The sequence below is a fragment of the Salvelinus fontinalis genome, chromosome 38 (genome assembly GCF_029448725.1).
Source record: "Salvelinus fontinalis isolate EN_2023a chromosome 38, ASM2944872v1, whole genome shotgun sequence".
NCBI lineage: Eukaryota > Metazoa > Chordata > Actinopteri > Salmoniformes > Salmonidae > Salvelinus > Salvelinus fontinalis.
The window spans coordinates 12935257-12958898 of NC_074702.1; the positions used below are offsets into that span (position 1 = coordinate 12935257).

Here is a 23642-nt window from a genome sequence, read left to right on the forward strand (position 1 = left end):
TCTTCTGTTGTCTGCCTGCAGCTTACTGCTCCACATGTTCCCCACCTCCTCAACCTCACACACTCACAAACCAGGGTGTGTGTAAAGTGGTGCTGGGGTGTGTGTAAAGCGGTGCCAGGGAGTGTGTGCTGTGTCTTCTTAGGGATGGTTTGGCAGGTGGCTGTGTTTGAGGTGTATGAAACAGAGATAAAACGGTGTGTGTTTGTGTGTGTGTCAGGGTTGTGTGTGTGTGTGTCAGGGTTGTGTGTGTGTGTCAGGGTTGTGTGTGTATGTGTCAGGGTTGTGTCTGACGGAGACAGGAGCAGGGCCCTGTGGCCTCACACGTGGAGGTTGGAGACCCTCCCAAACAACTGAAAACAAACAGGCACTTCCAGGGACCAGACACTGCCTTTGATCTGGAGGAGAGACGATCTCTTGCTCTCTGTTTCCCTCTCTCCGTCTCTCTCTCGCCCCCCCCCCTCTCTCTCCCTCTCCTCTCTCTTCTGCTTCACAGTGTTAATGTTTCTCTCTCCTACACTTTCTCTCCCTCTCTCTCATTCCTCATCTCCCCTTGCTCTCTCTCTACCTCTCTATCCCCTTCCCTTCCCTCCCCCTCTCCCCACCTCACTGCATCAATGGGGTGACTTTTCAGGCAGCATTGGGCTACACCTCAAAGTGCAGGCTGTGAAGACAGCTTTTCTCTCCTCCTCTCTCTCATCCATTATCGTTCCATCTCTCTCTGTCTCCTGTCCTTTATACCACACCCCTACTCCTCCTACTCCTCCTTGGCAGCCTTGAACGTTGAAATGGAGAGGGACATTTCCGTCGTCTACACATCTCATTTCATCTGCACCTCTGTATCTCTCTCCCTGTGGCTATCTATCGCTCTTCTCTGCCTTTGTCTGTTTATCTTTACATCTAATTATGCTGTCTCACTTACGCAATTAGCACACAAACAAATAGCTAAACCCCCCCTTAGCAGAGCCCAGAGAAAACAAATGATGGAGAACAATGGGTAGAAATGGCTGCTGCACCAAACCACATGATGGATGCAGCCTGGAACTCTGCGTCTCATCCCCCTCTCCCTCCCTCTGTCCACTCCTCTCTCCTCCAATGTTATCTCCTGCTCTATCTGTCTCTGTTTGGAAACTCCCTGAAAACCTGCAGTATCTATACTCTCTCCTTCCCTCCCTCCAGCCCAACTATCCTATCAATAGCAGGTTATATCATCTGTCATAGACTGACACTGGATTCACACTCACATCATCTTAGGCAATGTCATCCCTATTGTGTATGTGTCTGTAACACTCTCCCTCTCTCTCTCCCTTTCTCTCTTTCCTCCCTTTCTATCTCTGCTTCTCCCTTACCTCTATCCTTGCTGTTGTCTCTATTGAACCCCCCCCCCTCCTCCTTCCTCCCCTATCCTCCAGAGCGTTCCATGCACCATGGCTGGGACTTTCAAAAGCAAGCAGACATTCCTGTAGCAGAAGGGCGTAGTAGCCCAATCTGTGGAGGGAACAATCAGTTCTTCTCGCTCCTCCTACTTTTAATAAGGAGTTCCCAGAATGGTGCAACCCTAGGAGGGACTGCTGCTGTCTCCTGGCGGGGGTGCAGGGATGTAGAGGGGTATAGGGTTCGCCCCTGTCACTTAGCTCTCCAGACCCTAACCCTGCTGGAATTCTACTGGAATGTTGTCAGGATCAGGAAAGGCCACGGCCCATTGATTATTTAGCACTACCTCATAAACTGAGATAGTTTTGGAAGTGGGATCAGATTCACCTCTCCAACACCTCACCCACCCACACACACACCCACATAAATGCACACACGCACACGCACACGCGCACACACACACACACACACACGCACACGCACACGCACACGCACACGCACACACACACACACACAAAACCCCTTCTTCAAAAAACATTCTGTGTCTTAAGTCCATCTTCATGGCAAAGGGATACCTCAGGTTGTAATGTTTCGCCCTGAGGCGTTGAAACAACCCCTTTCAATTCTTCCGCCCTGGATTCTTACTTCAGTTACATCTTTGTTATTCTTTTAGCTACCCTGTGCTGGGAGAAAAAACACAGGTTCGCTTTACACCAATACAAGCATATACATTACCTCAAATGCTAAGCTGCTGGCAGTAAATCCTTCTGACCCCCCCTCTCTTTCTCTCTCTCCCCTCCCTCCTCCCCCGGCTGAGGCACAGCTCTCTCTCTTTCTCTGTCTCTCTGCTCAGACAAACATTTCCTCCCAACCCCCTGTCCAGAGGATCTCCAATGCCTCTTGCTGTATGAAGCTCCTGCTTTTCATCACCACAGAAGTTGGAGACCCACCTTACCCACTTACTGACTCTCACCCCTATCCCCCAAACCCTCCACCGTCCCTGGCTGTCGCCCCACCCCTCACCGCGCCTCTCCTCTCCAACACAGCTTGATAAAATTACAATGTTTGTACATTGAGGGAGCCGCAGTTAAAAGCCTGATCGATGAGCTTTGACTGACACCCCTCAGTTGATAGCAAATTGGCTGGCTTTCCTAGCGGCCTCCCACAGAGAGTTTCAAAGCCTTGCTCTAAATTCCCCGCTGGAGGAGAAGGGAGAGAAGAAAAAAAGTTGCTACACTTTCCGCCAACCCTTCACCCAGCTGTCTGCCTCTCAAAACAACACAGAGAGGCAGAGAGACCTACCGTTCTCACTGAGAGAAGGAGGAGGAGAAAGAGAGTTTAAGAAGCGGTTTCCTTTCCCGACCGCCGAGCCCAATATTTTTGTTAACGGTTGAGTCACTATCACAATATTTGCCCTCAGATTCCTGTCAGTTTAAACTGTCAGGAAGCAGGAAGATGGAGCTCTTTGTTTGAGGAGGAGAAAGAAAGAAAGACAGAGAAAGAAAGAAGGAGACAGAGAGAGAGGGGTAGGTGGGGACCTGAAGCCCAGGGGAGCATGGGAGTTTTCTTCCTTCACGCACTCAACCCTCTGGTCTCTGTAATGTCCACCCATCCCAGCCAGGCCATCGCTTGTTTCCTTGAGTGCATTCCTTTCCCCCTGGTTGGGTTGAGTTGAGTGGAGACATGACATCCTGAGAGATAGAGCGTCATTAATTAGACAGTCGGGCTTTGACTAACCGCTCCATAAAGGGCACATAGCCCCAAAGATGGGAAACACTCATCTCAGCTCATCATCCTCTGCCCCAATGCATGCCCTTGACCCCCTGTCTTAGTGTGTGTGTGTGTGTGTGTGTGTGTGTGTGTGTGTGTGTGTGTGTGTGTGTGTGTGTGTGTGTGTGTGTGTGTGTGTGTGTGTGTGTGTGTGTGTGTGTGTGTGTGTGTGTGTGTGTGTGTGTGTGTGTGTGTGTGTGTACTATGAGCAACACATAGTTTAGGGCGTTGCTTTGATAAGCTCCTCATGAGTCACTTATGGACGTGCACACACAACAACTCTCCAAAATAGCACACAATGGCCACATGATATTAACGTCCCTCTGCTCAAGAGGAGCCACTGAAAATCGGACCGCATCTCAAGAACGGATTGAGCGGGGAATAAAAATAGATAAATAAGTAGAAAATATATAGATAGACAAATAAATAGCTTCTCCCAGGATTCATAACCGCATGGGTTTTTCTCCCTCAGCCTCTTCCCAGCTGCCAGAATCACCCCCCAACAGGGCCATCTTTAAAACAAGGTTGAGGAACACGGCTAGTGAAGATAACAAAGGCCCAGATATTGCTGCAACACGGGAGATACATTTCAATTTGCTGTTGGTTTCTGTGTCTCGGCAGGAGATAGGAAATTCTTGTCTTGGAGGGCAGGAATTGATTGGAAAATAAAAACTAATGTTTGGTCTAGTATGTTGGAACTTTCTTTATGCTCTCTGGGTTTCTTGGGTTGGAGGTCTTGCCAAATTGTGATACATCTCTCTAGAAAGATGTGACACCCCCCCAAAAAATGTGACACCCCCCCAAAATATTTTTTTTTAATGTATTTCACTAAAATAGCTGGCTGGCTTGCTACTGTTTGAACACAGGCTGTGCTACTGCTCTACTCTCTCCCTCTGGGCTCTGTTTTAATGATTTGTAAAGAATTAACCCAGGGTTCCCTCGCTGTACCATTGTTTGGAGGAGGAGAATGCAGAGAGTAAACAGCCTCTGCTCTCTCCCTACTGTATTCTAATCAGTGGGTGATAATAGAGCCCAGTAATCTGCCGGCAGTGGATGGAAGTGGGGCTGTTGTAGGACTGGTAGGGGCCCTGGGCTGAGAGGCTGAGGGGCTGAGAGGCTGAGGGGCTGAGAGGCTGAGGGGCCGGGCGGCATATGTGTGTGTGGATGGACCAGTTATTTGGAAGAGGAAGCTGACACAGCCCCTCCATTGTCCCTGTCTTTATGTGTCACTTCCTGCAAGGACCTTCCTCTGCCCCGGAGGGAAACAGAGGTGAGGACATGCAAAGACAGAGACGAGGAGAGAAGTAAGGGAAGGAGAGAGCAGTGAGAGTTAGAGAAGCAGAGTTAGAGAGAGAGAGAGCAGAGAGAGAGAGAGAGAGAGAGAGAGAGAGAGAGAGAGAGAGAGAGGGGGGATGAAAAGAAGGGGAGAAAATAGAGCGAAGAGAGAGGAAGCGAGAGAGAGACAAAGACAGGGATGGAAGTGGCCAAGTACCCCAGCTGGTAGTACAGCTCCAGCATATCTTGCCTGGCTGCCCACACAACACAAGGCCTTCCCTGTTGTGTTGAGCCGTGCCATCAACTACATCCAGTGAAGTAGCTAACAGCTGATAACAAGGCCCCTGGACACAATGCCAAGTTCTTTATCTCTGTTTCCCCGCATGGCAAAGCTGATTAGCGAGACAGAGCTTGTTTTATGAAGCCCCATTGTTTATATTCTCCCTCCAATTTCTGCCTCTGTACACAGCAAAGTTGTTGAGGGGATGGGGGTTGGGTGGATTGTGGGCCAAAGATGAGTGAGGAAGACCCCAGGGGTCATTGTGCTGTTTGTCAAGGAGGCGAGGTCCGAGGAAGAAGACAATGCCAGTGTGCGTGAACATGTCTTGGGGCTGGAAGACACAGTGACCCATTGTTATAGCTTCTCTCCTCTGCACCCCTGTATGACTGTATGACTGTCTTTCTACGTATGTCTATAGCACTGTCTGTCTGTCTGTCTGTCTGTCTGTCTGTCTGTCTGTCTGTGTTTCTCTGTCTGTCTGTCTGTCTGTCTGTCTGTCTGTCTGTCTGTCTGTCTGTGTGACTGTCTGTTGGTTTGTCTGTTGGTACCTTCGGATGAGTAAGTTCTGAGTTACTGGAGGGAAAGTGAAAGTGCAGGGAAAGGAGGACTCTCTACAAAAGGTTAAGATGTGGTCGGGAATGGATATGAATTGTTGGTTTTCTGAGTGTACTGGTCTGGGGGGAATAACTCTTGCAGAGTGACTCACGAGTAAGTGTCTACAATTTCACTCAAAACAAAACAAATCTTAAGAGCTCTCATGCCATGAACAAAAACGACCTTTAAAGTTTGATTTGTGCCCCCTCCCCTGAATCCTATTCCTTTCCATAGTCTATGAGGTCTGTCTGGAAATCAAATCTCCACCAGTTTGAGCCATGGGTCCATTGCAGAGAGCACTCCTAGTGTGGGAATCAAAGTAGGCCAAACTCATCCATATCTTTGCCATGGGTGCGTCTCCTAAATAATGCAACAGACTTCTACACCAGATGGATTCTGCTGCGTCAGCGCTATTGTGACCGTGCACCCCTGGTCTGACACATCCTCAACTTGGCTTCTCTTCTCCCCCTCTGCCTTCCAACTTATTCTCTCTCATTTTACTCCCCCCCCCCCACAGCAACATATAGAAAATGAGGGAGAGAGATAGGGGGGAAATGAGAGAAAGATGGAGAGAAGTTAATGATGGTCCATGGTATTCCCTAGTGTTTTCCCGCCGCGTGTCAACTTGATCATCACACTGGTAGTTACACTTCTGATTCCTGTCTCTCTCCTCCTCCTCATCCTCCCTCTCCCTACGACCCCTTACACCCCCACTCCTCTGTCCCCCCACTCACTCCGCCCAAGCCTGACTCCTCCGCAAGAATTCAAAGCAGCGGAGGCTCATGAAATATGCACGGTCCCCCTAAAACAAACTTCCCTAGCCACGCTGCTACCGAATCGCCCAGAAATATTTCTGCCACACAGCTTAGATCCAGGACAAATCTCTGCTAATGGGGAAGGGGGAGGGGGAGGGGGGGGAGGTCAAGGAGGCAAAGCTATATGTTCCTCTGATGGCGCCTGTCTAGGCCTCGTTGTGTATTTACAGTATATCCATGGTGGAAGGCTGTGTTTGTTTGTGTGTAGATGAGTTCTACTAGACTTACTAATGCCCCACAACACATTCCCCTCACTGGGCAAGTTCAGAGGAGGATGGTGATGGTGATGCATTTTCAGGGTGCTTCACTGGGTTTAGACATGAGTGGCGACAGCCAGGACTTGAGGAAAAAGCAGCGAGGGAAACGTGTGATCTCAGCTACCAGCCTTTGAACTTACCCAATGAGACTCAGCAAACCAAAGCTAAAGGTTCCAAAAAAGAGCTCATTGAAGATTACTCGGAATACTGATGCAGGGTGGAATCCAATTCCAGTGGGAAGCCAGGGGACATTCTGAGAAAGCAAATGATGGATAGATGCTGCTGTTGCTCCTGCTGCAGAGGAGGGCCACAGAGAGGACATACATATGGATGGGGGAACAAGCATTGAACAACCAAGTTTTCTGGGACTGTGTGTGTCTGTTTGTGTGTGTGTGTGTGTGTGTGTGTGTGTGTGTGTGTGTGTGTGTGTGTGTGTGTGTGTGTTGCAGCCTGTGAACCATGCTGGCTGCTGCCCCTCCCCATCCAGCTGCTGTCTGTCTGTCAAGGAATTGTTCTGCTGCTGGTGTCATCTTACACCCGGTCCCCTCTACCCCCTCCCCTCTCTCTGATGATCTGATGAGAAAAACATGCGTGACAGACACAGAGTAAATCTATGACTACTCTATCATGACAAATGGGACATTACAGTTTGTTTGCCATTTGTGGTGTTTGTTTGTCAGGAATGGATCCACTAGGACCCTGGAACTCTGCTGTTGTTTGTTTGTGCTCCTCACAGTCAATAGTTAGGGGAATACTGTATTTCCCGACCCTCGTTGACAATTCTTTAGGAGGGAAAAGTCTGTTTGTGCTTGTGTTCCAGTTCCAGCAGGCGTTCCATCTCCATCTCCTCTCTCTTTTCCTCCCAGAGGAGAGTGGGTGTCAGTGTGACAACGTTGTGTATTCTGATTCAACATTTAAATTTAATTACTGCCTCCCCATGTGTCAGTACTCGGCTCTCGTTTATCAAAGACAGTGGGAAGAAAACACGGCTTAACTGCCAATAAACATTTTGTTTTTAATTAATTTACTGAAGCGTTGACCGAAAGCGCTTTACTTTACTCCTGGATGCTCAATGTTAATTGGAAGAAGTAAGATCCTCTGAATCCGAGGGGTCGGGGGATTTGAAGCCTTTATCTAGAGCCGAATCAGAGCCTGCGTTAATAATACACCAAAACGAAGGAAATGTTTGTTGAAAGGCGTGGAAACTGGAAACAACAACACACATGCATAAAAATAGAGCAATGAGGGGTTGGGTATGAAAATATACAGTTGAAGTCGGAAGTTTACATACACCTTAGCCAAATACATTTAAACTCAGTTTTTCACAATTCCTGACATTTAATCCTAGTAAGAATTCCCTGTCTTTGGTCAATTAGGATCACCACTTTATTTTAAGATTGTGAAATGTCAGAATAATAGTAGAGAGAATGGTTTATTTCAGCTTTTATTTCTCTCATCACATTCCCAGTGGGTCAGAAGTTTACATACACTGAATTAGTATTTGGTAGCATTGCCTTTAAATTGTTTAACTTGGATCAAATGTTGTTTTGGGTGGCCTTCCACAAGCTTCCCACAATAAGTTGGGTGAATTTTGGCCCATTCCTCCTGACAGAGCTGGTGTAACTGAGTCGGGTTTGTAGGCCTCCTTGCTCGCACACGCTTTTTCAGTTCCGCCCACACATTTTCTATAGGATTGAGGTCAGGGCTTTGTGATAGCACTCCAATACCTTGCCTTTGTTGTCCTTAAGCCATTTTGACATAACTTTGGAAGTATGCTTGGAGTCATTGTCTATTTGTAAGACCCATTTGCGACCAATTTTCTACTTCCTGACTGATGTTTTGAGATGTTGCTTCAATATATCCACATAATTTTCCTACCTCATGATGCCATCTATTTTGTGAAGTGCACCAGTCCATCCTGCAGCAAAGCACCCCCACAACATGATGCTGCCACCCCCGTGCTTCACGGTTGGGATGGTGTTCTTCAGCTTGCAAGCCTCACCCTTTTTCCTCCAAACATAACGATGGTCATTATGGCCAAACAGTTCTATTTTTGGTTCATCAGACCAGAGGACATGTTTCCAAAAATAACTGTTTTTGTCCCCGTGTGCAGTTGCAAACCGTAGTCTGGCTTTTTATGGCAGTTTTGGAGCAGTGGGACTTGTTTTACTGTGGATATAGATACTTTCGTACACGTTTCCCCCAGCATCTTCACATGGTTCTTTGCTGTTGTTCTGGGATTGATTTGCACTTTTCGCCCCAAAGTACGCTCATCTCTAGGCGACAGAATGCGTCTCCTTCCTGCGCGGTATGACGGCTCAGTGATCCCCCATGGTGTTTATACTTGTGTACTATTGTTTGTACAGATGAACGTGGTACCTTCAGGTGTTTGGGAATTGCTCCCAAGGATGAACCAGACTTGTGGAGGTCTACTATTTTTTTTCTGATTTCTTTTGATTTTCCCATGATGTCAAGCAAAGAGGAACTGAGTTTGAAGGTAGGCTTTGAAATACATCCACAGGTACACTTCCAATTGACTCAAATGATGTCAATTAGCCGTTCAGAAGCTTCTAAAGCCATGGCATAATTTTGGGGAATTTTCCAAGCTGTTTAAAGGCACAGTCAACTTAGCGTATGTAAACTTCTGACCCACTGGAATTGTGATACAGTGGAATTGTGATACAATTATAAGTGAAATAATCTGTCTGTAAACAATAGTTGGAAAAATTACTTGTGTCATGCACAAAGTAGATGTCCTAACCGACTTGCCAAAACTATAGTTTGTTAACAAGAAATTTGTGGAGTGTTTGAAAAATGAGTTTTAATGACTCCAACCTAAGTGTATGTAAACTTCCGACTTCAACTGTACATTTTCTATGACAGTGGTCTCACTCAATCAAAGGGGCCATTGTTGTTTACTTTCCATACAGAATGATGTATGTTTTCGCTGGTGCAATCACATTTCCTCTCTGGGGGATTAATAAAGGATTATGTATTCTTACAGAATAACGCAATAGCCGATATTGCCTACTGTGCTGTAACTATGGAAAAAGTACCATAGAGGTTTTATTTGCTCTATATGGGTTTTACTTATATTATATCCAGGCATGTTGATATTGCATAACCATTCAAAGGCCACATAAACTGATTTTCTAGCACATAATAGCACACACATGCACACACACACAGCCAAGATTAGTAGCCTATCAAAAGAAAGACCCATTGTTTGGAACAGTTGAATGTGAAACCTCCTTTCCTAAGAGGAATACTAATTGGACATTGAAGAGACATATAAATAAGTACAGCGACAGTTATAGTAAACTATCATTGGCAAAGGCCACTACACAAATGATTGACACGCCAATGTTGACTCCCATCAGATGATTGCCCCCGGTGGCTGAAGTCCTCACGAATAAATAACACAAACGAGCGGTTGGACAGATAAAATAAAAATCATTGCACCATGCCCGGGGTCTGTTGGTTGCCTTTATTAATATACATTTTCTTTATTTCTAGATCGTTTCATTTTTGACCTTTTCTGTGTAGCCTAGTGGTGGTGCAGCCTTTCCCACCAAGCTGCGTTTGGCTATGGAATTATTAATTGGAGACTTGTGTTTAAAAACCGTCTCAAATCCAACCCCATGGCTGTTTATGCACTTACAACGAGACATAGCCTAGCTGTCCCCCTCTTAAACCTATTTGGTCTGGACTTTCGGCTGAGTGAGGTCTGATTCAACTTTATAGGCTACTAGAGGTTAGGCTACATTGTTACTTTTGATATAGAATAATAATACAATAGTGTTGTCTGATAAATTACAAATACAGGTTGCATAATAGGCTAGTATATATTGTGTATATAAATGACACACAGTGGCCTTTGATGAACTTCTGTAAAGGTCTGCTAAAAAAAGGATGGAGAGCTTGCTGCGGCGGTCTTACAATATAACGTGCTTTCCTCACACGCTTCAATCCCTATGCAATTCCACGTTGTGCTTCAAATATAAAGCCCATTCAAAAATAAATGAAATATGGGTGAGATAGGGGGTGTGTGGGGCGAGAGAGGGAGTGTGTCGGGGTGGAGAGGTCGAGTCCTAGCTGGTGCATTTTAAGGTCTGCTTGGCTGCATTAAGGGAATGTTCCCAGGTTATCTCTACTAGGCTATACATGTTGCTCGTTTTTGTATTTCCCCCCCCACATCTCATTTGAAATTATGATCGGTGATACCTGTGGCCAACTTCATAGGCTACTATCCTTCACCTGGTAGACTAGTGCGAATATCTAGAGGCGGCTATAAACTCTTCCTCTCCGTGCTTCTCTCTTTTATCTCTCTGCTTCATCTCTTTATATATCTTTCTCTTGCTCTCTGTCTCGTGCTCTCTCTCTTTCACTCACTCTCACACACAAAACCATTTGCTTCAACAGCGACTTCTGATGTCACCGCATACTTCAGTGGCAACAATACCATATTACACGAGTTTTGATATGTTAGCATCGTCTTTAGCCTTATGTCTGCATATCAAAGAAACCCGTGCACTAACATGATGGACTGTTTCCAAACGATCAGCGAAAAAAAACACCCCGCCTAGCCTACACCAGATAAATAGCCTGATGCGTAAAACAACAAAAACCGCATCACCTCGCCACTGTGCGCTTTGGTAAGGGTCGGCGTTAGTGCCATTCAACCAGTACCCCGGGTCAGCTCTTTCAGTAGCGGAACTTTGTCTCAACATCCCTAGAAAAACTATAGTTCCTCAGAGCAAAAGCAGAGCCGCAATATTATCTCCTCTCTCATCCCCGTCAGCACAGCGCATCACTAGGCTACAGTTTGACGCAGCGCGCCCTGAACGGAACACGGAGCGAGCATCTCATGAGTTTATAGCAATAGCGCAGAAAAACAACCAGCAAAAAAAATGTGACAAGAACGGTTTTCTTACCTGTTCCCATAAGGCAAAGGACGAGGTAAAACGGCAACATTTTATCTTGTCTTCTGTCGCCGGTTCGGCTGTGTTTTCCCCGAAAGTGTAGGACGGGAATCTATTGTTCCGTCAATGCGACTGGGGTGAGGGCTGCCGCTTGCTGGTTATTCTCCACCGCGGTGCAAAGCAATACCACTGCTTGGGTAAATCAATATGCTTCTCAAAGCACTGGTTTTGTCCGAAAACTTTGCAAACAGTCATTTAGGAATTATTTTCCATAGTTAAGAACTTTTTCAGTATGACAGCGTATATGTATCCTCTGTTCGATCAATGTATTCCTCTTCCCTCTCAAGTTGGTGCAACTGACGGTTTTTGAATGAAGTACATCTCACCGTCTGTTTGTTCACAGTAGTATCCAGAAGGCTATTCTCTCTTTTTCCGGTCGGTACTGATGCTGAGCTGCGCTCCGTCCTGCTTCTCGCGCAGTTCTGCCTAAACACAATGAAGTTGCTACTCTCGCACCCCTCCGCTCGAGTCTCCCTCTCTCACTTGCTCTGCTCTTTCCCTGTATCTTCAGCAGCTCATACATACACACTCACACTCTATCTCGTTCTCCTCTATTTCTCGTAGCAGTCTGCTAGGGGAGATAATCCACACTGACAATCATCTGTTTAGGATCCTCTGAATTTAGGCATATCAAAATCTCAGAAGGGGGAGGCTGCTGTGAGCTGGAGCTGAGAACTCCCCTTTCCAATTGATAAGAACACAAACTAGTGACGAGGGGTTCACTGGCTGCCGCCCCCGGGGATCCGCTATTGGTTGACAGGGGACAGAGCAACCGGGGGATTAACATCCATATGCATAAAGGGGTTGAATCTCTAATATGGAGGAGCTATACAGATGTAGGATCTTAATTTGAGCCAGTTTCCTATAGCAGGAAATCAATCCTGCAGAAACAGGGAATGTGAATTATTATGTGGATTATAAATAATTTACATTTTTGTAGGGGTTGATATGGTAACAATGGGGTAAACACCCCATTGTTTTGCATGTCAGCAATCAAGTGTTTAAGATATAGAACTTTCAAAATACAGAAATACCTGTACAGATCATTATGCATCATACCTGCTGTATTTCTGTATTTTGAAAGTTATATATCTTGAAAACTTGACCGCTGACATGCAAAACATTTAGGGACTATTTCAACAATGGACGAATGAAACAAATACCAAAAGATAGTTTTGGGGTGAAGTTTTCCTTTAATAACTTCTTCTTAATAGGGGGCGCTGTTTTCATTTAGGGACTTCTTGCCATTAGGGGGGTGCCATTTCGACATAGCACAAATTCGTATCCAAATTAAACTGCCTCGTACTCAATTCTTGCTCGTACAATATGCATATTATTATTACTATTGGATAGAAAACACTGTCTAGTGTAACCACTCCCGAAATCCAAAGTATCCCCCCCTCTGACGCGCGGCTCCCGCAGCGCGCCGACACCGGCCTCGAGGTCGACCCGGAGGACGAGGCGCAGGGCGATCCGGATGGAGGCGATGGAAATCCCTTAACATAGATGGATCCAAAATGTCCTCCACCGGTACCCAGCACCTCTCCTCCGGACCGTACCCCTCCCAGTCCACGAGGTACTACAGGCCCCTCACCCGGCGTCTCGAGTCCAGAATGGCCCGTATAATGTACGCCGGGGACCCCTCGATGTCCAGAGGGGGAGGAGGGACCTCCGGCACCTCACCGTCCTGCAGGGGACCAGCTACCACCGGCCTGAGGAGAGACACATGAAACGATGGGGTTAATACGATAATAGGAAGGGAGTTTTAATCGATAACACACCTCGTTTATTCTCCTCAGGACTTTGAAGGGCCCTACACACTGCGGCCTCAGCTTCCGGCAGGGCAAGCGGAGGGGTAGGTTTCGGGTCGAGAGCCAGACCCTTTCCCCCGGTACAAACACGGGGGCCTCACTGCGGTGGCGGTCAGCGCTCCTCTTCTGCCTTCTCGTAGCTTGTTGGAGGGACTCCTGGACGGCCCTCCAGGTCTCCTTGGAGCGCTGTACCCACTCCTCCACCGCAGCAGCCTCAGTCTGGCTCGGATGCCATGGTGCCAGGACCGGCTGGTACCACAACACACACTAAAAGGGGGACACATTAGTAGAGGAGTGGCGTAGTGAGTTCTGGGCCATCTCGGCCCAGGGAATGTATCTCGCCCACTCCCCTGGCCGGTCCTGGCAATACGACTGCAGAAACCTACCCACCTCCTGGTTCACTCTCTCCACCTGCCCATTACTCTCGGGGTGATAACCGGAAGTCAGGCTGACCGTGACCCCCAGACGCTCCATGAACGCCCTCCATACTCGGGACGTGAACTGGGGGCCCCGATCAGAAACGATGTCCTCCGGCACCCCGCAGTCTGTAGGGCAGTAGGGATACCGGGCAACGGGAGGAGACGGCAGGACTTAGAAAACCGATCCACAATTACCAGAACCGTTGTGTTTCCCTGAGAGCGGGGAAGATCGGTCAGGAAGTCTACGGACAGATGAGACCATGGCCGTTGTGGAACGGGGAGGGGTTGCAACTTCCCTCTAGGAAGGTGCCTAGGAGCCTTACTCTGAACGCATACCGAACAGGAGGAGACATAAACCCTAACGTCTCGAGCTAAGGTAGGCCACCAATACCTCCCCCGAAGGCTCCCCATTGTCCTCGTCACCCCAGGGTGACCCGAGGAGGGTAGGACATGAGCCCACCGAATCAGTCGGTCCCGAACACCAAGCGGTACGTACTTACGGCCCGCCGGACACTGAGGAGGCGCGGGTTCCGCCCGTAGCGCCCGCTCGATGTCCGAGTCCACCTCCCAGACCACTGGCGCTATCAGCCTCGAGGCGGGGATGATGGGAGTGGGTTCGGTGGTCCTATCCTCCGTGTCGTAAAGGCGGGACAGTGCGTCTGCCTTTACGTTTTGGGAGCCGGGTCTATAGAACAACGTGAACCGAAACCGGGTGAAAAACATGGCCCACCTTGCCTGACGTGGGTTCAGTCTCCGAGCTGCCCGAATATACTCCAGATTCTGATGGTCGGTCCAGATGAGTAAAGGGTGCTTAGCCTCCTCAAGCCAGTGTCTCCACACCTTCAGAGCCCTGACCACCGCTAACAGCTCCCGATCCCCCACATCATAGTTACGCTCCGCTGCACTGAGCTTACTAGAGAAGAAAGCGCAGGGGCGGAGTTTTGGTGGCGTACCCGAGCGCTGTGATAGCACGGCACCCACCCCAGCCTCGGACGCGTCCACCTCCACTATGAATGCTAAAGAGGGATCCGGATGCGCCAACACGGGAGCATCTGTGAACAGAGCCTTCAACCTGTTGAAAGCTCCGTCCGCCGCCGCTGACCACCGCAACCGCACCGGGCCCCCGTTTAGCAGTGAGGTAATGGGTGCCGCTACCTGACCAAAACCCCGGATAAATCTCCGGTAGTAGTTGGCCAAACCCAAAAACCGCTGCACCTCTTTTACCGTGGTCGGAGTCGGCCAATTACGCACGGCCTTTATGCGGTCACTCTCCACCACCACCCCCGAGGTGGAAATGCGATAACCCAGGAAGGAGACGGCTTGTTTGGAGAACACACACTTCTCAGCCTTGACGTATAAGTCATGCTCCAGCAGTCTGCCAAGCACTTTGCGTACCAGAGATACATGCGCGGCGTGAGTAGTTGAGTAGATCAGAATGTCATCGATATACACAACTACCTCCTGCACGTGCAGGTCCCTGAGAATGTCGTCTACAAAGGATTGGAAAACGGCTGGAGCATTCTTTAACCCATACGGCATGACGCAGTACTCATAGTGGCCCGATGCGGTACTAAATGCGGTTTCCACTCGTCTCCTTTCCGAATACGCACCAGACTGTACGCGCTCCTGAGGTCCAGTTTTGTAAAGAACTGCGCTCTGTGAAATGATTCCACCGCCGAAGCAATGAGAGGTAGTGGGTAACTAAACCCCACTGTGATGGCATTTAGACCTCTATAATCAATACACGGACGCAAACCTCCCTCCTTTTTCTTTACAAAAAAGAAACTCGAGGAGACGGGTGAGATGGAGGGCCGAATGTACCCCTGTCCCAGAGACTCCGCGACATATGTCTCCTCTTGGGACAAAGGGTACACGTGACTCTTGGGAAGTGCAGCGTTAACCTGGAGATCTATCGCACAATCCCTACCCGGTCGATGTGGTGGTAATTTCGTCGCTTTCCTTTTACAGACAGCGATTGCCAAATCGGCATACTCGGGGGGAATGCGCACCGTGGAACCCTGGTCTGGACTCTCCACCGACGTGGCACCAAGGGAAACTCCCAGACACCTTCCAGAACACTCCTCTGACCACCCCTGGAGAACCCCCTGTCTCCACGAAATATTGGGATTGTGCCGGGCCAACCAGGGAATACCCAGCACCACTGGAAATGCAGGCGAATCAATAATATACAGACTGATACGTTCCCTATGATTCCCCTGCGTCACCATGTCCAGGGGAACTGTGGCCTCCCTGACCACCCCTGACCCTAATGGCCGGCTATCTAGGGAGTGCACGGGAAAGGGAGAATCTATCGGCACAAGCGGAACGCCCAACTTACGGGCGAGTCCGCGATCCATAAAGTTCCCAGCTGCACCTGAATCGACTAGTGCCCTATGCTGGGAAGAGGGGAAAAAATAAAGGAAAAAAAATTGAGACAAACATGTGACCAACAGGGGGTTCTGAGTGAGTTTGGTGCTGACTCACCTGGGGTGATCGAGAAGTGTTCCGCCTGACATCTCGACTCCCAGACAGACCCCCCCAGCACCGATCGGCCGTGTGTCCTCTCCGACCACAGCTGGTGCAGGGGGGGGGGCCTCCTCCTCCGGTACCCCTAGGCGCGGCCCCTCCCAACTCCATCGGGATGGGAGCCGGGGCGCTGGGGGGTGGAACGCACAGGACCCTCTCCGAACGCCCGCGTGCAGCCAGCAGATTATCCAGTCGGATGGACATGTCGATAAGCTCATCTAGAGAAAGCGCAATGTCCCGACACGCTAGCTCCCTGCGGACGTCCTTCCGGAGACTACACAGGTTGTGGTCAATAAGGGCCCTGTCGTTCCACCCTGATCCCGCGGCCAAGGTCCGGAACTCCAGCGCGAAATCCTGTGCGCTCCTCTTCTCCTGCCTGAGATGAAATAGTCTCTCACCCGCCGCTAGGCCGTCTGTGGGGTGGTCAAACACGGCACGAAAACGACGGGTAAACTCCGGGTAGTGCTCCTTCGTGGAGTCCGGGCCATTCCAGACTGCGTTGGCCCACTCCAGAGCACGACCCGTTAGGCAGGAGACAAGGACACTCACCCTCTCCGCTCCCGAAGGAGTGGGGCGAACAGTGGCCAGGTATAGCTCCAGTTGGAGTAAGAACCCCTGACAACCTGCCGCTGTTCCATCATAATCCCTCGGGAGCGTAAGACGGAGCGCGCTGGAGCCGGGGGATGGAGAGTCCTGGGGGGGGGGGGGGGGGGACCGAAGGTGGAGAGAGGAGCCCACTCCTCTCCCATCGCTCCATTCTCTCCATCATTTGGTCCATGGCTGATCCGATCCGATGGAGGACGGTGGTGTGGTGGAGAACCCGTTCCTCCATCGATGGGAGAGGATTGGCTGCTGCTCCTGCTGACTCCATTTGATGGTGCGGGATTCTGTAACGACCTGGGTGTCGGGGGGTGTGAAATCAGACGCAGGAACAGCAGAGCTTCAATACGGTTATCTTTAATGCCCAACCGGCAAACCAAAATGTCCAACACGGACTTACTGGGTGTCATAAACACCTGTCTACAAACACGGGAGACAAACCCAGTACACAATACAAATAACCACTCCCGAAATCCAAAGCAACAGACGAACAATCCCGCACAAAGAAGCATACGGGCTGGCTGACTAATAAAGCCACACTAATTGCCAATTACCTAAACCCAGGTGATACAAATAAACACATAAGGAGGGGGAGGAAAAAGAGTCAGTGGCAGCTAGTAGGCCGGTGACAACGACCGCCGAGCGCCACCCGAACGGGAAGGAGAGCCTGCCTCGGTTGAAGTCGTGACAGTTTAGTTTCTAAAACCGTTTGAATTATATCTGTGGGTGAAACAGATCTCGACTTTTTCCTATGCAATTTTCCTATGTGTATGTCAGAGTGCAGAATTTTGCTGGCTGTTCTGAGACCTGTGCATTAATTTGCCTGTCCTCTATTGGTTGAGATGCACTGCATACGCCTTCCCCTGGTTGTTAGCGAATAGGGAGACTTGAAATGGAGTTTCTACGTAGTTCCCAAAGTTTATAAATTGATTGGAATCGAGGTGTCCACCCTTTTGGATCTTCGCGCTGACGCAGAGAGGGTCTTGGCATGTCTTTTTAGAAGCTCTGGTTTTAGAAACTAGATATATCCGGCTCTGTTTTTATTCGATATAGGCTTTAAAGACATCATAATCTTGTTATTTTAAACTGATATATATCAGTTTATGTCAGTATATTGCGATTTTCGGGCATTTCATTTTCTGACGTTGTATTGAGTTGGGTATCTCTCTCTCGAATGCCATTGTGTACTGCTAATTGCAACGTGGAAGGAAACATTCTCCAACCCAGCAACGATTATTTTGGCCAACGGACACCTTTCCCAAGATTCTGATGGGAGTTCAGCTAATAGTAAGAACTATTTATGCTGATAATTCGTTGTTCTGTTGAAAAAGTAAAATGCATAAGACGCCATTATTTGCCGTGTAGCCTTGCGTTATCGCACCCTGTATTGCACCCTGTATTGCGCAGTAAGGTTAATTTTAAAAATGTAATTCAGCGATTGCATTAAGAACTAATTTTTCTTTCAATTGCTGTCCACCCTGTATTTTTTAGTCAAGTTTATGATTATTTATTGATTAGACTAGGTGACTCTCCAAGATGGCGCCCGAAATTTTCTGGGCAGCTTGGCAACTTTTCTCATTGTATAAGCTCGATTTGTGCCGCTAAATATGCACATTTTCGAACAACCTCTATATGCATTGTGTAATATGATGTTACAGGACTGTCATCTGAAGAATTCTGAGAAGGTTAGTGAAAATTAATATATTTTGGTGGTGAATACGTTATCGCTATGTTTGGCTGGAATCAATGCTGTTGTTTGGTTTGCTACTGTGCTAAGCTAATATAACGCTATATTGTGTTTTCGCTGTAAAACACTTAGAAAATCTGAAATATTGTCTGGATTCACAAGATCTGTGTCTTTCACTTGCTGTACGCTGTGTATTTTTAAGAAATGTTTTATGATGAGTAATTAGCTAATACACGTTGCTCTCTGTAGTTATTCTAGTCATTTTAGTGAGAGTTGTGATGGGGCTGCAATGGTAAACTATGATTTATACCTGAAATATGCACATTTTTCTAACAAAACCTATGCTATACAAAAAATATGTTATCAGACTGTCATCTGATGAGGTTGTTTCTTGGTTAGTGGCTATTTATATCTTTATTTGGTCGAATTTGTGATAGCTACGGATGCAGTAAGAAAATGGTGGAGTATGGAAGTGGTGTCTTTTGCTAACGTGGTTAGCTAATAGATTTACATATTTTGTCTTCCCTGTAAAACATTTTAAAAATCAGAAATGATGGCTTTATTCACAAGATGTGTATCTTTCATTTGGTGTCTTGGACTTGTGATTTAATGAACATTTTATTATATGATATCCCTGTGGCTTTAGGCTAGGCTATGCTAGTCAGCTTTTGTGATGGGGGGGCTCCCGGATCCGGGTTTGGTAGGCGTTAGAGGTTAACCTGTTGAGGATGGGGGCGCTGTTGTGACTATTTATGCTAATCGTGTAATTTTTGAAACGGCTTCCCACAAAATTCTTGATCGTACAATATGCATATTATTATTATTATTGGATAGAAAACAGTCTATAGTTTCTATAGGAGTTGAAATTTTGTCTCTAAGTGGAACAGAGCCCATTCTACAGCAATTTCCCTGACATTGAGTCAGATTTCAGAAATGTTGGCCCCTGATCTGGAGTCAGTTAAAAGGCCGCAGTTATTGCTATGAGTATACGGACACTGCTTACGTCTTCCCCTGGATGCCTTTACGTGATGACGATTTGAATGGGGTCGATTGCGCGTTCACAGGCACTACAAATTAAAAAACCCTGAGGCTAGTCACTCTTTTGGAGCTGCGTCATGCGCCTAGAGGACACCGACCCGCACCTGTTCCAAGCATTAGTGGAGGGAGTAATATTACTCTGGTCATGTTTCTACTCGTTATAGGAGTTAAAAACATCATAAGGTAGTTAATTTAAAGTGTTTTATAGCAATTTATATCCGTTTAGTGCGATTTTGGGACATTTATTTCTGAAACGCTGTGAATGGCTGGGCACGCTTCCAGTTCATCCCGAACGCAGTTGGCATTTCCACATGGCAAGAGGACAGCTTTCCACCAAAAGACGATTAGACCCAAGAAAGGATCCTTTGCCCAAGATACTGATGGAAGAACAGCTCAAAGTAGGACATTTTTATTATGATAAATCGTGTTTCTGTCGAAAAATGTTAGTGGCTTAGGACGCCATGTTTTTTGACGTAGCTTCGCTTGGCGCAAACTGTATTGAAAAGTAAGGATAATTTAAAAAATGTAATTCCGCGATTGTATTAAGAATTAAATTGTCTATCAATCCCTGTCCACCCTATATTTTTTAGTCACGTTTATGAGTATTTATGTATAAGAGTAGATCACTGTCTAATATGGCGCACGGACATTTTCTCACCAGCTGGGCTACATTTTACATTGTCTAACCATGATTTTGGTGGCTAAATATAAACATTTTCGATCAAACTCTATATGGATTGTGTAATATGATGTTACAGGAGTGTCATCTGAAGAATTCTGAGAAGGTTAGTGAAAAAATTAATATTTTTTGGCGATGTTGACGTTATTGCTCACTTTGGCTAGAATCAATGCTGGGCTGCTATGTGCTATGTGCTATGCTAATATAACGATTTATTGTGTTTTCGCTGTAAGACACTTAGAAAATCTGAAATATTGTCTGTATTCACAGGATCTGTGTCTTTCGATTAGTGTATGCTGTGTATTTTTACGAAATGTTTGATGATTAGTAAGTAGGTAAACACGTTGCTCTATGTAGTTATTCTAGTCCATTTGTGACGGTGGGTGCAATTGTAACCTATGCCATCTACCTGAAATATGCACATTTTTCTAACAAAACCTATCCCATACCATAAATATGTTATCAGACTGTCATCTGATGAGTTTTTTTCTTGGTTAGGGGCTATAAATATCTTAGTTTAGCCGAATTGGTGATAGCTACTGGTGTTGGTGGACAAATAAAAGATGGTGGATTATGCTAATGTGTTTTTAGGTAATAGATGTACATCTTTACATATTGTGTCTTCCCTGTAAAACATTTAAAAAATCGGACATGTTGGCTGGATTCACAAGATCTGTGTCTTTCATTAGCTGTATTGGACTTTAATGTGTGAAAGTTAAATATTTAAAAAAAATATTTTTTTTGAATTTCGCGGCACTGGTTTTTCAGTGGGGGTGGGGGGGGAGTGCCGCTAGCGGCACCCTCATCCTAGACAGGTTAAACGGCTTCGTACTCTATTCTAGATCATACAATATGCATATTATTATTACTATTAGATAGAAAACACTCTCAAGTTTCTAAAACTGTTTGAATTATATCTGTGAGTAAAACAGAACTCATTTGGCAGCAAACTTCCAGATAGGAAGTGAAAAATCTGAAAACGAGGCTCTGTTTCAGGGCCTGCCTGTAACGGTCGTCTTGTGGTGAATGAGCGGACCAAGGCGCAGCGGGTGATAAATACATGATGATTTATTTAAACAAAGACGAAACACGAAGAACACTTGAACGACAAAACAATAAATGACGTGACCACACCTGAACTAGAGAACATATAACATGAACGCACGAACAGGAAGGAACACACGAAAAGAAAGGAAAGAACGAACGAACGTAACGAAACAGTACCGTGTGGTGCGACATCCACAGACACAGCAACAATCACCCACAAACAAACAGTGAGAACAGCCTACCTTAATATGGTTCTCAATCAGAGGAAACGTCAAACACCTGCCTCTAATTGAGAACCATATCAGGCAACACTTAACCCCAACATAGAAACACAACACATAGAATGCCCACCCCAACTCACGCCCTGACCAACTAAATACATACAAAACAACAGAAAACATGTCAGGAACGTGACACTGCCTATTGAATTGCCTTATATTTATGGATATGCATGCACTGCATACGCCTTCCACTAGATGTCAACAGGCAGTGGAAGGTGGAATGGGGTGTCTAGCTTGATCTGAGGTCGAACAAGAGTTTTTGGAATGAAGTGTCCAAAATTTCCTTTCTCTACCTAGGCGCGGGAAGCACCTCCATATTGTCTCATGATAAGCGTTCGGTATACACGGCTAATATCTCCGGCTATGATTTTATTTGATACATGTGATAATAACATCGTAAAGAATGTTTTTTCAACCGAGTTTTATCAGATTATTTAACGTTTATTGGGACTTTTGGAGTTTTCCGTTCTCTGCGTCGAGAGAAATTGGGAACGTCATCAACATTGGCTAGCATTGTGGCACGAATTCGACAGGAGAAAAGGACATTCTAAAACCAAACAACGATTTATTCTTGACCAAGGACTCCTTGTACAAGATTCTGATGGAAGCTCAGCAAAAGTAAGAACAGTTTATGATGTTATTTCGTATTTCTGTGTAAAATGTTGAGTCCTATTAACCGCCATTTTGGCGGGCGCTGTCTCGCTATAACGTAAGCTGTTTGTTATGGTAAAGTTATTTTTAAAAATCTAACACGGCGGTTGCATTAAGAACCAGTGTATCTTTCATTTGCTGTCCAACATGTATTTTTTAGTAAAGTTTATGATAAGTTCTTTGGTCAGATTAGGTGAGTGTCCAAAATAGCTCCGGACATTCTGGTGAATCGATGCTACATATTCACAATGTATAACCACAGTTTGCAGCTCTAAATATGCACATTTTCGAACAAAACATAAGTGTATTGTATAACCTGATGTTATAAGACTGTCATTTGATGAAGTTGGTCAAGGTTAGTGATTCATTTTATATCTTTTGCTGGTTTTTGTGATCGCTACCTTTTTGCTGTTAATAAATGCATTTGTGTGTTTGGCTATTGTGGTAAGCTAATATAATGCTATATTGTGTTTTCGCTGTAAAACACTTAAAAAATCGGAAATGATGGGTGGATTCACAAGATGTTTATCTTTCATTTGCTGTATTGGACTTGTGATTTCATGAAAATTATATTATATGATATCCCTGTCGCGTTAGGCTAGGCTATGCTAGTCAGCTTTTTTGATGAGGAGGATCCTGATCCGGGAGAGAGAAGCGGTAGAGGTTTTAAGGGACATGTCTATTTTCTGACAGAAAAAAAGCTACATTTGCTAAGATTTAGATATGTACATACTGGGTGTCCTTCAGCAAACACATTTTGAAGGGAAATAACTAGGCAGAATAATTTTGTTGTTGTTATTCAATAAAAACAGAAACATTACAAAGGGGGCCCTTCCCCCACTATCGGGGAAGACATCCATTTTAGACATCCATTTTGGTCTGAACGAGATGGACCATTGCTACGCCGAGATGTTGTAGCATCGCAGCATGTTCTCTGACAAGCTCCTGACTCCTATTACCGGAGTACCTGCTCCTGCTGACTCCATGGTCGGGTGTGGAATTCTGTTAGGTATGCGTAACTGGCTGTAAGGGAGTCAGGCGCAGGAGAACAGAAGTTGGGTAGCCAAAGGAGCCTTTTATTTTGGCGAACAAAACACATGGCACTAAGAACACTAAACACAATATGTGTTGACATAACCCAGCGCACACCAGTCTAGCGTGCACATACACGAAACAACAAACAATTCCACACACAGACATGGGGGGGAACAGAGGGTTGTATACATGTCTAATACTGAGGGAATTGAAATCAGGTGTGTAGGAAAACAAGACAAGACAAATGGACAAATAAAAGGTGGATCGGCGATGGCTAGAAAGCCGGTGACGTCGACCACCGAACGCCGCCTGAACAAGGAGAGGAACCGACTTCGGCGGAACTCCTGACAATATGTTTTATTTTAGAATTGTTTAGTAATTTACTCTTAAAAGCTAGGTGTCTTATTTGAATGAAATAAATCAAATATATTAACAAAATGACATTACACATCTCACTATTAATATCCTCACTATTTATCAGGACTCAGGCTAAGACCCAAATACAGACACAGGAGGCGGATGGT

General features: G+C 46.4%; 1 protein-coding gene across 12 annotated transcripts in view; it reads right to left on the bottom strand.

Annotated features, from left to right (window-relative positions):
* LOC129838016 (kin of IRRE-like protein 3) overlaps nt 1-12038 on the bottom strand; it is a 68608-nt gene extending 56570 nt beyond the window's left edge. For 7 of the 12 annotated variants that reach the window (XM_055904663.1, XM_055904667.1, XM_055904662.1 and 4 more), the window contains exon 1: nt 11297-12037. In XM_055904663.1, coding sequence (XP_055760638.1) covers nt 11297-11336 — 40 coding nt within the window. In that variant the 5' untranslated portion in view covers nt 11337-12037. Of the gene's footprint in view, nt 1-11296 lie in introns of all 12 variants that reach the window. The other 5 variants (XM_055904666.1, XM_055904664.1, XM_055904658.1 and 2 more) reach the window with 3 other exon arrangements.
* Nucleotides 12039-23642: the final 11604 nt, after the last annotated feature.